We start from the raw sequence: 13,741 nt of genomic DNA, 5'->3' as shown, positions 1-13,741 counted from the left end.
ATCCACAAAAGAAAAAAAGGGGCTACAGCTGTTTCTACACCTGTGGAGAAGGCAAGTGTGTTTGGATTATGACACAGGTCAAAAAAACAGGCCCAGGTCACAAAGCAACTGAATAATGAGCATCTGTACAACAGAAATGGGGACCAGGTACAAGGATAATCATTTTGTTGACCCAACAGGCTTTAATACAGTTTCTTCTGGAGTGGGAAGCACCCAGTGGAATATAGTGACTGTCCGATGGGTCCTGTTAGGAGACACTGCAATAGATGAATCCAAGGAGAGGAAACTATGTCATTTATAACAACTTTGACACATAATGATATTTTTTTTTAGAAAACAACTTTATTTTTAGATTATATGATGAACCCATCCCAAGATTTTGTATTTTCCTATGGATCCCAAATATGTAATCCAAGTTGTATTTTCCCTAAAATCAGCATAGCTAAAAGCCTGGAGAATCTTTTGTTCTTGATTCTGAGGCTATAATGAATGTACACCTGGGCAATGACATCTCAGAAAGGGGATGGTGTTGTTGGTGCCATCCCCTCTGTAATGTGATTTCGGAAACAGCCACCTTTCTCCCATAAGTGACTGGTCAGTCATTAAATCTAAATTATATGAACACAGGTATGTATTTCTAAAGTACTTAAATTTCCGTTATTACATTTACCAAGTTCTGAAAAAATAGGTCTGAGACTAAGAAAAGAAAAATCTCTCTTCATGAGGGAGTCAATAAGAAAAGACTCACTCTTAAGAGGTATGTTAAAGTCACCATTTTAAAATTCTGCGGTCTTATTCTCTCTACTATGTCTCTAGCTGGCTGAATGACTGGAAACCTTAATAGTTCAGTAATTACATTGACTCTTCACTTTATTAGACCAACACCGTTTGACATATTTCTTTCTTAATCCCAAATGTTATATTACAATTTGAGATTTTTGAGGGGGGATATGAACAAAAAGATTTTTTAATAGGTGAACTCCTGCTCTGCCTGCCCCACCACACCCTGTGCCTGCCCCAACCCATCTTCAGTATGGCTCCTGCCTGCCAACTACTTCCTCCCATGCAGTCAAAGCTCCTGGGGCATATCCATGTCATTATCTTTTATTACTATTATTATTATCATGAAATATACAAAACAAAAAATTTACCATTTTAACCAATTTTTATTGTACTGTTCAGTGGCATTAAATACATTCATACTTTTGTGTGACCATCACCACCATCCATGCCATTAAACTTAAAATGTTACCATGGATGGGACACAGGACTGAGCCATGAGTCATTGTTTTGAAAAGGTTGAAGAATGCTGGAACCTTCTCGATTTGTAATAGGGGTCAAGTAGCTACTCCTCTACCTCTACGTGTCCACCTGATGTGACGAGAGATGGCACTTCAGCCACTGATTGGACCTGGCTTGTAGTAGGGTTCCTACTCCATTCCCTAAAATCCTGATTTGGATTGCATTTGCTAGGAGCCAGACTCTTCTATGACTTAAGACTTACCTTTCATAGAAGAACATAGGGTGACTGAAACCATCCATCAAAGCAGTGTTTGCTGTGAGTTTTGCAATAAACTTTGAGAAATGAGGATTCTGGGATCTGTTTACTATCCTCCTCTAGGAACTAAACTAATATTAGCATAATAAAGACCTTGAAATGTCCCACAAAAGGACCTTATGTAATTCATTGTTTCCCAAACTTAGTTAGCTAAGGAACCAACTTGGTTAATGCTGAATCAAACTGCCAGGTGAATGTTCACATAATGAAACAAATAATAAAGTGTTTAATAATGAAACAAAGAGATGGATAAATATTTCACATTAATTCTTGAATTGCCTACTTTTCAACCTGTGGCTAACTTTCTGTACTGAAAGATACCTACCCAGCTGTTAGGAAGTAGATCTGCTGGACACGGAGGAGTGGAAGGAGGTATGCTGTGCCCTTGGTTTACATGGGTGCTGAGCAGCAGGGATCTTTTCTTCTATGGAAGAGGCTGCTCAGCTTCACCTGCTCAGTGACACAGTTTGTAGTTTCTCAGAAAGCGCCTTTCTGGAGAGACGTGACAGGACCCAAGAAACCTCACTATCCGTACCAACCGGATTCCCTAAGAAGGGTAGGATGGTGTAACTGGCAGAGAAGGTAAATACAGGGCAGCCATACATTGCTCTCACAAGTGATTAAAAGCTTGTGTTTTGAGATTCTAAATCTCCAGTTTTACAAGTTTCTAACCTGGGCTCTGAGCATCTGTTTCCTCTTCCATGAAAGGGCGATGATAATAACACCTCCTCTGCAGAAAAGAGTTAGTCTAGCAGGCTTGAGGATGCATATCCTAGAAAAAAGCCTATTTGCAAGGTTGGCCCTTGGTTGGCATCTGGGAACTTGGATTTTAGGAAGTTCCTCACCATTCCCTGATAAAGAATGGCTTATTGTGCCTAAACTGTTTATGCAAAAAAAAGAAAAAGAAAAAAAAAAGGTTTATGTTGAACTCCTGTTTTCCTCCTGGAATTTAAATATGGACTAAGCAAGGGTGCCTATGTGACCAGTATCAAATAAAATCCTCAGGCCCTTCATCTCTGATGGGCTTCCCCGGTAGACGGCATTTTACGTGTGTTGTTACAATCAGTCCTGAGGGAATTAACAACAATCCGTGTGAGTTCTCTAGGAGAAGACCTCTGAAAGCCTGCACCTGGTATCCTCTGGACTTGGTCCCGTGCCCCTTTTCCCACTGCTAATTTTGTTTTGTATCCTTTCACTGTAATAAATCATAGCCATGAGTATGACTGTATGCAGAGTCCTATGAGTTCTCCTGGTGAATCATCAAGCCTGGAGGTGGTCTTGGGGACCCGTGACAGAGGGCTGCCATGAATGTGGGATAAGACGCATTGAACTTTTAGTGCCCTAGTAGGTAGACTGAGCATGAGCACATTACAGAGAAGAAATCATCTGCCAAGCAGATCTTCACTTTCCTACTAGGCGTCCCTCTGTCCCATGGTGCTAAAAGGCACTAGGACCCTGTCTCTGTCTTTTACCTGAGTGTGGGCCTCCTCCTTGCTAACAGAGCAGTAGACACTGCTGATAGAATGTCACGATCCATCTTGGAGATTTGTCTCTGCATCTGTGAACTTCCCAGGAATAATTGCTTCAGGATTTAGAGCTGTTTTGTGTTTTCCTTTTAAGTTGTTCCTTTGTAACTCTTTAACTCAAATTTACTGGAGAGATAGAACTGTTTGTTTGACCATTAAAATTATAGTTGTGTGGTGTCACAGGATGTAGTGTATGTAGACTAATTCAGCTGTGAATTTCCTCTCCACAACTCTCTTATTTAAACACAGAAACAGTATTAGTTCATTGATATTTTCTTTTGAATGCTGTCATTGAGTGGCATAGCAACCACTGGGAAATTCACAATGAGAAAGGGAATAACAAGACATTTCTATTCTGCCTCTAAAAATATTTGGCCTAGCATTTTCAGTGTTTGTTCAGGTATGAATACAGGCCAAATAACTCTTCTCAAATGATTTTTCTGAAATAATTTCTGTCTTGCTTTTTTTAAAAATGGTCATAGCTAAAGTTTCTTAAACTGTCAAGCAGACTCAGCCAACAAATGGCCAAATTATATTTTCAAATGTATTTTATGCTCACTAAATAATTCTGAGAGATGGTGTATAGAGCTAATTATTGGTGTAATTTCCTGCCACTGAAAACGTTCCAGGTCTTCAACCAAATAGTAATATCACAATCAAAACTCCTTTGAGTTAGCACTCAATTGTGTAGCAGCTAATATAGTTACCCAGATTGGATGTTGTTACTTGAAACTCTGAAGCAGCTAAAATAGAAACCTAAAAATGGCAAGCATCTGAAGATGCAAGGTAGAGGATGATAATCAGGGTTTTTATTATGTTGGCTTTTTCTGTATAGCAGTCTACTCCAAAGCATAATGGTTTAAAGCAAAAAAACATCTATTTGTGTCTTGATTCTGTACTTCTAAGTCCAACTGGGTAGTTCTGCTGGTTTTGACTAGGCTCTGTCATGTGGATAGCTGCTGGTCAGCTGGGCAGCTCTGCTTCTCAGGGTCGACTAGTTGCTGGCTGGGGAGACAGGTAACTGGGATACACAGCCCCTCATCTTCCAGCAGGATAGGCTGGCTTTGTTTTCATGCTGACTGCCGTTTCCAAGGACAGCAAGAGGGCGAGCAAGCCCCAGTGTGCAGGCACTGTGCGTATTGGTGTCATATTTTCTCTTGTCTCATTGGTCACATCAAATTTTATATCCAAGTTCAGAGTCAGTGTGGGAGAGGCCTCCTTGAAGGCATGGATACCAGGAAGAATGAAACATTGTGGGCCATTTCTGCAGCAGTCTGTGACAGCAGGGTTCCTTTACTTCTTTACACTTTGGTTTGGGTGTGCCCGAGTGTTTAAGGTCAGCTCACTTGTATTTGTTGACCTACTTGTAGTAAAGTACTTATAGAATTGTTTTAAATTATAATTATATTTTCCAGGAAAGATAATGTATCAAGGTAGTTGAAGTCCTTATAATCTTTCATCCATTTTCATTACAGCCCTTCCAAATTAGTCTGAAGTAACAAGCAGAATGAATGTGATGGGTTTTGATGGAGTCCAGGGAGTGAAGGCTGTGAATGATCTGAGCATTGCTGAGAGAATATTTATGTAGGTAGAGGATGGAAAAAGAACTTGAGAAAACTGGAAGGCATGGGAAGACCCTGCTTACTACACAGGGACAAGTGTTTAAAAGAAATAACAGTTTTAACAGAGAATGAAGGGAGGTAGAGAAGGAACAATGGGGAGAGTGAGAGAACACGGAGCTCCAACCCCTTGTGCTATTTACTGAATAAATGTGCTGTTCAGGGTGATTTTAGTCCATCAACAAATATTTTGTGAGCCCTACTATAGGTCAGGCAAACAGTAATGAAAAAGCAGGAAGCATCCTTTCCCTCATGGATCGTACATTCTAGTAGTTAAAACAGACACTGAGCACACCATTACATGTAATTAATTACTCACAAGTGGATAAATGCTGTGAAGAATATATACATAGAAGTGTAGGAATATGGGCGCGGTGGCTCATGCCTGTAATTCCAGCACTTTGGGAGGCCGAGGCGGGCAGATCATGAGGTCAAGAGATGGAGACCATCCTGGCTAACACGGTGAAACCCCGTCTCTACTAAAAATACAAAAAAAAAATTAGGCGGGCATGGTGGCGGGCGTCTGTAGTCCCAGCTACTCGGGAGGCTGAGGCAGGAGAATGGCGTGAACCCGGGAGGGGGAGCTTGCAGTGAGCCGAGATTGTGCCACTGCACTCCAGCCTGGGCGACAGAGCGAGACTCTGTCTCAAAAACAAAAAGAAGTGTAGGAATATATGACCCACTATTCCAGTCCAAGGACTGAGATAATCTTCCTCAGCAAATCAACATGTAGGCCAAAACATCATCTTTTACAATGCCCATGGCAGTGTTGTAAGGATTCCCAAAATGATGATTGTTCTATTCACAGATGAGTAGCTGCAGAAAGGAAAATGCAATTACCTGGGATCACAGTGAATAGGTGACCTACCTGGGATGCAAACCCGGGTTACCTTATGTGTTTGCAACATCACAAAGCATACTTTGCCTATTTTACATATTTTCTGGAGGTGTTCTAGTCACTGGCTATGTTTCACCTGGGTAAACGATGTTGTTTCAAACAGGTAAAGTACACTGTAAAAAATTGTAAATATAATATGCAGTGAAAAGTGAGTCTTCCTCCCTGCCTTCTTCCCCTGGTTCCCTTCTCTGCAGGAAATATCAGTCAGCTTTCTTGTATATTTGTCCAGAGGTGTATAATTAATACTTGAAGTAATTACTTTGTAACAGATGTTTTTCTAAGTGCTTTGTAAATATTTACTTGTTTGATCCTTTATGTGGTGACTATCATTATCAACCCATTTTTCATGTATGTATATATTTTATTCCACACAAATGTTTTGGATTTTAAGTACATACCAAAGTTTGAAATGTTTCTTCCTGTGTACTGGTCAGCTTTAATAATGCTATATAACAAACAAGGCCAAAATCTCAGTGGCTTCATTACATACATTTATTTCTCATTTGCGAGTCAGCCGTGGCTCAGTAATTTCTCAGTTGGGCTTGCCTGGTCTTGTCTTCAGACTGGAAGTTGGGCTTGTGTCTGCCCTCTTGCATCTCTCCTTCCAAGACCTAGGCTGAGGAAGTGTCATCTACCTGAGAGAGAGATCTTTGTGGCAAGAGACAGGAGCACAAGGAAAAAGTGGAAACATACAATGCCTCCAAAAACTTCTGCCCTGAACTTGCTAACTGTCTCTTCCATCCACAGTCAAAGCAGGTCACATGGCCAAATCAAAGTCATTGCGGCAGGGAACTATCATCCACATGGCAAGTTTAAGGAGAGAACAAAAAGATTTGAATAAAATTATTTAATTTACACACCCTGAAAATTCAACTTTTATCTTTTGCAGCTGGGATCTAGAGGAATAACTGAAAAGATGTTGCCCTGAATGAATTAACAATAGCTTTCTCATGGTCTTCTACTGGCAAGATATAAACAGCTGACTCTTTTCTATTTATATTTCCCAGGTTTTGGCATCATGTTTGGGAAGAAAAAGAAAAAGATTGAAATATCTGGCCCATCCAACTTTGAACACAGGGTTCACACTGGGTTTGATCCACAAGAGCAGAAGTTTACTGGCCTTCCCCAGCAATGGCACAGCCTGTTAGCAGATACGGCCAACAGGCCAAAGCCTATGGTGGATCCTTCATGCATCACACCCATCCAGCTGGCTCCTATGAAGGTATGGCGAGGGTTCCATCTTTGGGTGGGTTTAAGAATCCTGCTCTTATTTGATGCACTGCATCAGCTTTATAAGCAAGCTATAAAATGCCTAAACCACATATTTTTTTAACATTCACAGATTATTCACAATTATTCTTTCATGATTATAATTTTCACCATTTCTTATAAATTGCAGCACATGAAAAGGAACTTTGGCTTTAGATGTGATTTTTTAAAAATCAGACACATAAAATGCGATCACAAAATAGGACACTTTTATTTCGGCTTTAAATGGTGTTTTTGTTAGACTTTATACTGAAGCGTATTATCCATCCACTCTGGTTAATATTGGCAATAGCCTCTGACCAACATTAGACCACATTTTGTTGTTTTCCATTTGCTCTCAAAATATTTAAACTTTTCTTTCATATAAAATTTGCTGCCAATGGATTTTAATAATAATATTTATAAATATATATACACATGCATATATAGGCATATACATATATATGTTTTATATGACCAAATAAATATGTGTATATATATACACACAAACATATACACACATATTTATTTGTCTTTATAGCTTTCAAATTTGTCTTTATAGCCTAAGAGAGAGCTATTGCAAATAAAAGCAAGTAATTTGAGTCCTAGAATAAGATATAATTTATCTTAAATATGTAGCTAGGAAATTTTTGGCAATAAATTTTCATAAAAGTAATTACATGTAAGCAGACAGCAGACCCAAAAAAATTTCAGTTACGCAAAGTTACTACAAAGAAAATCCAGGAGTTGCAGTTTTCTTCTGCACTTCAGAATGATAAGAATTCCATAGACTATCAGGCAATTGCCCAAAAGTTCTCTATGGGAGTTAAACATCATTGAAAATTATAATGATATTATCCAGTGGTTCACTCCAGAGTTTCATGATCTTTACAAAACTTGAGTTCAGATTCTTCCCTTGCTCATTATATTAGTAGATATCTGTGCTATTTGAATATGTTATTCTGCGTTAACATGAATACTGCATAAACTGTATTTGAATAATATGCAGAACAAAACTGAATGCATTTTTAAAGGGATGCAAAGAAAGAGTGGAGCTGATACATTATGGGAAATGCTTATGAAATATCACCTGACCTGACTAAATTAGAACTGTGAGTCCATTGTTCATGCATAGTGCTGGTCATTCTATTCTGGTATTGAACATATGAGTCTGTTCTGCCCAAAGATTCATACAGAGTCTTATAATTCTGCATTTTGTGAGTTTGATTTTCTGGTAGAATTTCAAAACTTTTCAAACCAACTAAAATGTTAAGTACACACACACACACAAATGGATATTTGAGAAGATAAAGCTTTGGGAACAAAAAGAGGCTGTCATTTTAAACAGATATCAATTGATATTTATTAGAAACTGACTAACCAACTCTACTAGTTTGTATCTAGCAATATCCTACCGTTGAACATAATTTTCTCCCTAAGAGAAGGCTAACACTTAACTAATGATCATATAATAAGGTGGACCATATCTTTAAAAAGTTGGTATTAGAAAAAAATCTGCTTGTTTAGTTTCATTATTTTTCCTATATCCCAAGTTTTTACACAACCCAGAAAATGGAATGAGCAGTGTGCCCTGAAAAGTCTTCTACTATTTATCACCATGGTGAAGGAAAAATTCTCACATGAAACAAGGACTTATTTTCTTACCCTGGAGTATCATTATCATTATCATTGGATAAGAAACATTCTAGACAGAAGCAGAGTCTTAAAGAAACATTCTAGCTGAAGACCCAGGACATGCGCCGTCTTGTTAGAGTGTATGCATTATTTGGTCAGGACTAAGTGTCATTTACTTCACCATGGTTTTTCACTTGTCCAGATCCTAGCAGGTCCTGTTTGGGAGCAAAGAAAGAGGCTCTCGTCTTAGTGATAACACATCATGTTCAGTGGATGTGGATTTAGTAGAACCTTCGACTTCATTTCTTCCATCTCCTAGGTGGGCTGGCTCGTTATCCTTTCCTCTCTGACAATCATTCCCACTGAGAGTTGGAGCAAGATTTAGCAACTTCTAAGCTGCTAAACCTTGTGCTTCTCTTACTCACTAGCATGGGCTTTCCAGCCCTTGTGCCAAATGCATGAGCATTCAGTCCATATGAAATGAAAAGACTAAAATATTAGTTATAGACACTTAAATGTTCACTGGGTGATGACTGGAAGATACATCTCAAGTATAGAGCAGGTCCTGGATGTCTGCAAATGAGACTTCAGGCACAATTGTACCCCTCAGGGAAAAAATAAAATAAAAACAGACAAGGAGTGACAAAAACAAGATCCAGCTAGGTTGGATCTCACCCATAAAGATTAAGATTAATCAAATCCATTTAACTGAAGGACACCCAAAAAATCCAGCACCTCATACTAACACTAAACTCCCATAAAGCAAATCTTATCTTTCTCCAAATATGAGTATAAGTATTTCGCCACATATGAGTTCAGTTAACACCATTAGCAGACAGTAGACGATATTGGTGGTCAAACAGAATCCTGTGACTACCAGACTCTTACAATAAGTAAAAATTAAAAGGTTTAAGGGGCCAAACTATGTCATATAGTTTGTATGATCCAATTTTTCAGAAATGGCTTCTCTGGAAAAATCTTACAAGTCACCTAAGAATGACATATTATAAAGTATAGAGAATATATCTCAGAAGTCACAAAAGTCCTTGAAATAAGAAGTAATGAATAAATGGGCAGAAAAGACTGAATATAGTCATGCATGTTTAAAGCCATTTTGGCAAAATTATTTAAGTTAAATAGAACTAACCATTCTAGTTGGTTTGGTCAAAGTGTCCTTTAAATTGAGAAAGGAAAATGAGAAAAGAGATCATGACATAAAAACAGTCAGTGGAGGAAGTGTGTCACCCCGGATGTTGTGGAAAATACCAGTTCTTCAGTACTTGTCAGCAAGCTTCAGCAAGCTAGTTCCGAGTGGAAATCTGCCGTTGCCACCAACACTCTTCCTTGATTAGTTAGGATTTCAGCTGTTCCTGTTTAGAACCTCGTGCTTACCCATTGTCACGCTTACCAGGACATACCTCTCCTCTGTGTACACTTATTTAGGCCAGGGTTTCTCCAACCATACAGAAGATCAGAATCACCCAAAGAGTCTGATAAAACACAGATTGCTGGGCTCCATTCTCAGAGTTTGTGATTCAGTAGAACTGGGATGGGGCCCAAGAATTTGCATTTCTAATACGTTTCCAGGTGGTACTGATGCTGCTGGTCTGAGGACCACACTTTGAGAGCTTTGATTTAAGTAGTATAAACGAATGTACCCACATAAGGTATAATCAATGTGAGTTTACACTGGCCGGGATTTCCAAACTGTCAGAAATTTAACCAGAAGCCACAAGTTAGCTTGTACTTGTGTCAAAAGTTTGTGTGCCCAAACTTTTGGGCTAGCCATGTAGGCCATGTAGGCTAGCCAACATAACCTGAACACCCGGAGGGGGAGGTTCCCTTTAAAACATTTGGCAAATATCATTGAGAAATTCCTTTAATATCTAATGTGATTCTGTCCATGAGAACATCATAAGCAATATTAGCAAAATCTGTGCTGAATTAGATGCATTACGTAAAGGGCAGGTTGAATGGTTATATTTGTTTGTGATTGCCCAGTAGTTCTCAAGCTTAGACTTTCATAAGAATTTCCTTGGGGGTGTATTATAGCTCACATTTTCAAGCCCCACCCTAGGGATTTTGATTCAGTATGTCTGGAGTGAGCCTGGTAACTTGCTTTTCTAACATGCTCTCAGATGCTGCTGGTGCTGCTGATGGATAGACATACTTTAAGAACTGCTGTTCTAGGTGGACTAAAGCCACGACATAATGATCACCCTTTCCCTTTGTTACAGCCTAGAAATCATTTGAAATGCTAAAAAAAAAAAAATAGAAGATAATATTTAAAAGCTTTTGTAGCTTCTACCTAAAATGAAAAAAGCATATCTTAACATTTGCTTCATATTTCTTTTTAATTTTCAAGTAGAATTATATACATAATGTTAAATAGCTTTATTTGGCATATCTGAATTTTATTAAGTGATGTCATAATGTATATAATCTCTAACTTACTTTTTTACTTAATATTATTTTGAGATAAATTCACACTGATGTGTAGAAAATGAGTTTATTTAAAAATTACTCTAGCTTTTTTTCAACCTATCCATTTCTCTACTAAGGGATATTGTCAAGTATTTGCTACTATAAATATTAATAATATTGTCATGGACATCTGTGTTTGTGTCTTCTTGGGCCTATGGTGAAAAGTTTTCTTGCAGTGGTTCTCAAAAGTGTGGTGTAAACCTATGGGGGTTCCTCAGACTCTTTTAGGGAGTCTACAAAATTAAAGTTTGCTTTTTTTACTCTCGTTTCCTGTGTATACAATGGAGAAGCTATATTACAAGTGATAATGTCATTGATTGATGGATGCTTAATGGATCGTGTGCTTTATATTCTTATGTTTTAAATTTTCTTGACTGGGCACAGTGGCTCATGCCTGTAATCCAGCACTCTGGGAGGCCAAAGCAAGATTGCTTAAGTTCAGGGGTTTCAGACCAGCCCAGGCAACATAGCAAGACCTCATCTCCACTAAAAAAAAAAAAAAAAAAAAAAAAAAAAAAAAAATTAGTCAGGCAAGCTGGTGTGCACCTGTCATCCCAGCTACTCTAGAGACTGAGGTGGAAGGATCACTTGAGCCTAGGAGGTCAAAGCTACAGTGAGTCGTGATGGAACCGCTACACTCCAGCCTGCATAACAGAGCAAGACCCTGTCTCAAATAAATAAATATATTTATAAGTTTTAATATCTAATGCAGTGAATATTAATAGATATAACATAAACTAAGGTCTCTTTTAGGTCCTCAATAATTTTAAGAGGTTTTTGAGACAAAAAGGTTGAGAACGACTGTCTTGGAACTTATATTAAATGTGATTGTCTGTGACTTCTGCAACTTACCTTGCCCACACTACTGACTTTTTTGTTTTTTTAAATGAAAATAGAGACTTTTGTCTTTTTTAGTTGGCCAGCAATCTTCTAATCTCTACAACCTTTTCAAAAATTATTGAATACAATATTCCATCCCTTTTTGTGTATACTATATAATTTATCTGAACCAGCTGTTTTGAAGTTTTTTAAATTGTTAGATCCTTATTTACCATTCTTTTTCTAATTTTAGCCTTCAAAGCCTTCCTAACAATCTTCTTTTTATCTTTTAAAGATTGAAGAGTCACAGAGAAGACCAGTGCAAAACTGGCTCTGACTTAGTTTTCTTTGTCTTTGTAGTCTTCGGTATTTTATAATCTTTCAAAGCTGAGGTTCCGTCCCTTCCTTTTTTTATCGACTGCTGCTGACTACTGCTTTAAAAACCTCTCTATTCACAAAAGCAGGTAAAATCAAGAGAGGTAAATCTTTAGGTCTGGCCATCCCATTCTTGAAGATCACTGTTTCATTTTCTCTCCTGTCGTAATCTATGTTGAAAGCTCATCCAAGATGGAGTCTACTTTAATTACTCTGAAATTCTCTACCTTTCTCTATTTTTGTGATTCTCAATTTTGCATTGTGTTTAGAGCTATATCTTTTTTCTTAGTTTTATTTCCATGGGATTCTCTCTTTCCTTGAATAGTTTTTAAAATCTGCTTTCCCAAAATACAGGGCAACTATCTGACATTTTCTAGCAGTATTTCCCTTTGACCTAAGGTAACAGTTTTCCCAAAGGTTCCTCCTCAATTACACATAACTGATGTGCTCTTCCTTGTTACTCAGAGTTAAGCCAGAAGGAGTTATTTCTTTTAGTGTCTCCTTTACTTTCTGAGAGTTGCTGCCAAGCAGTTTAAACTGTTTCCAGATGTTTGCCATGCTCCTAGCTGAGTGAAGCTCCCAGCCATTCTGAGAGCTGGGGCTGCCCCCTCATGACTTTTCTGGCTCCCTTAACAGGTCTCTTCTTAAAGTTCATAGATTAGATTCCCCATTACTTTCCTATCCTCACAAATCAGTGTTTTTTGTTTGCTTGGTTTTTGTTTTTTGTTTTTTTTTACTCTCCCTTCTTTTAGACCTGTTTCTGCTAAAATATAATGTTGAGCCTAGAATCATCTTTTTTGCAACATGAAGTCCAATGCCTTCATGTTCACTGAGCTGGGTCACCACTTTTCATTTCTAAGTTCTCATCTAGGTGAACATCAGGACACTTCTAAGAGATAACAATGGAGCCAGGAGAAGATCTTGGAAAGAGATATATTCAAAGGAAGGAGGAAGAGCTAGTCCCAAGACCCTGTGGCAGGAACAAGCTTGAGGAGTTTAAAGGAAAAACAGATCATCTGTTGGGTAGAGCAGAGCACGATGGGTAGAGACGTGGGGGATACGGCCAGATGGACAAGTAGGGATTGGATGGCACGGGGGCACTTTTGGAAGCCACAGTCATGAGTCTGCTGTTTTGTGAAGCCTCTGTGCATGAAGGACACAGATCTCAGATGAAGAAATGGTCCTATTACGAAATGAATTGATTTATTTAAAGGTCAGACCCAATGTATAGTGTACCAAATATATTGATCTGATGTGTAATCCTGCAGGTGTTAGAAGTATATTAGTCAAATGGTTGTGAACAGCTGGGATGCCGGAAGTCCTTCCATTTTAATGATTATCAGAAGACATTTAATAAAAATACAAACCTTCTTAAAGAGGAAAGAGTGTATATGTTATAAAGATAGTTAATTTCACTGCTAAGCAAAATGTAATTATAAAATGAAACCCATTAGGCAGATTACCTATGTTTTAAAACCTCTCGTCAAAAATGTCACTTCAGAACTGCATTGAGTTCTTCAGAACCAGGGCCCTCAGCAGGAGGAGAGATTGCTGATCCTTTGCTAAAGTTGTTTATGTT

The 13,741-nt window shown here is 38.3% G+C and overlaps 1 protein-coding gene across 3 annotated transcripts in view; it reads left to right on the top strand.

Annotated features, from left to right (window-relative positions):
• Window positions 1–13,741, top strand: part of PAK5 (p21 (RAC1) activated kinase 5) — a 603,498-nt gene that overhangs the window by 491,132 nt on the left and 98,625 nt on the right. For all 3 annotated transcript variants that reach the window (XM_050745056.1, XM_050745055.1, XM_050745057.1), the window contains one exon: window positions 6,609–6,823. In XM_050745056.1, coding sequence (XP_050601013.1) covers window positions 6,620–6,823 — 204 coding nt within the window. In that variant the 5' untranslated portion in view covers window positions 6,609–6,619. The remainder of the gene's footprint in view (window positions 1–6,608; window positions 6,824–13,741) is intronic.

The sequence above is a fragment of the Macaca thibetana genome, chromosome 10 (assembly GCF_024542745.1).
Source record: "Macaca thibetana thibetana isolate TM-01 chromosome 10, ASM2454274v1, whole genome shotgun sequence".
Classification (NCBI taxonomy): Eukaryota; Metazoa; Chordata; class Mammalia; order Primates; family Cercopithecidae; genus Macaca; species Macaca thibetana.
This window is presented reverse-complemented; position numbering and strand designations above follow the sequence as displayed.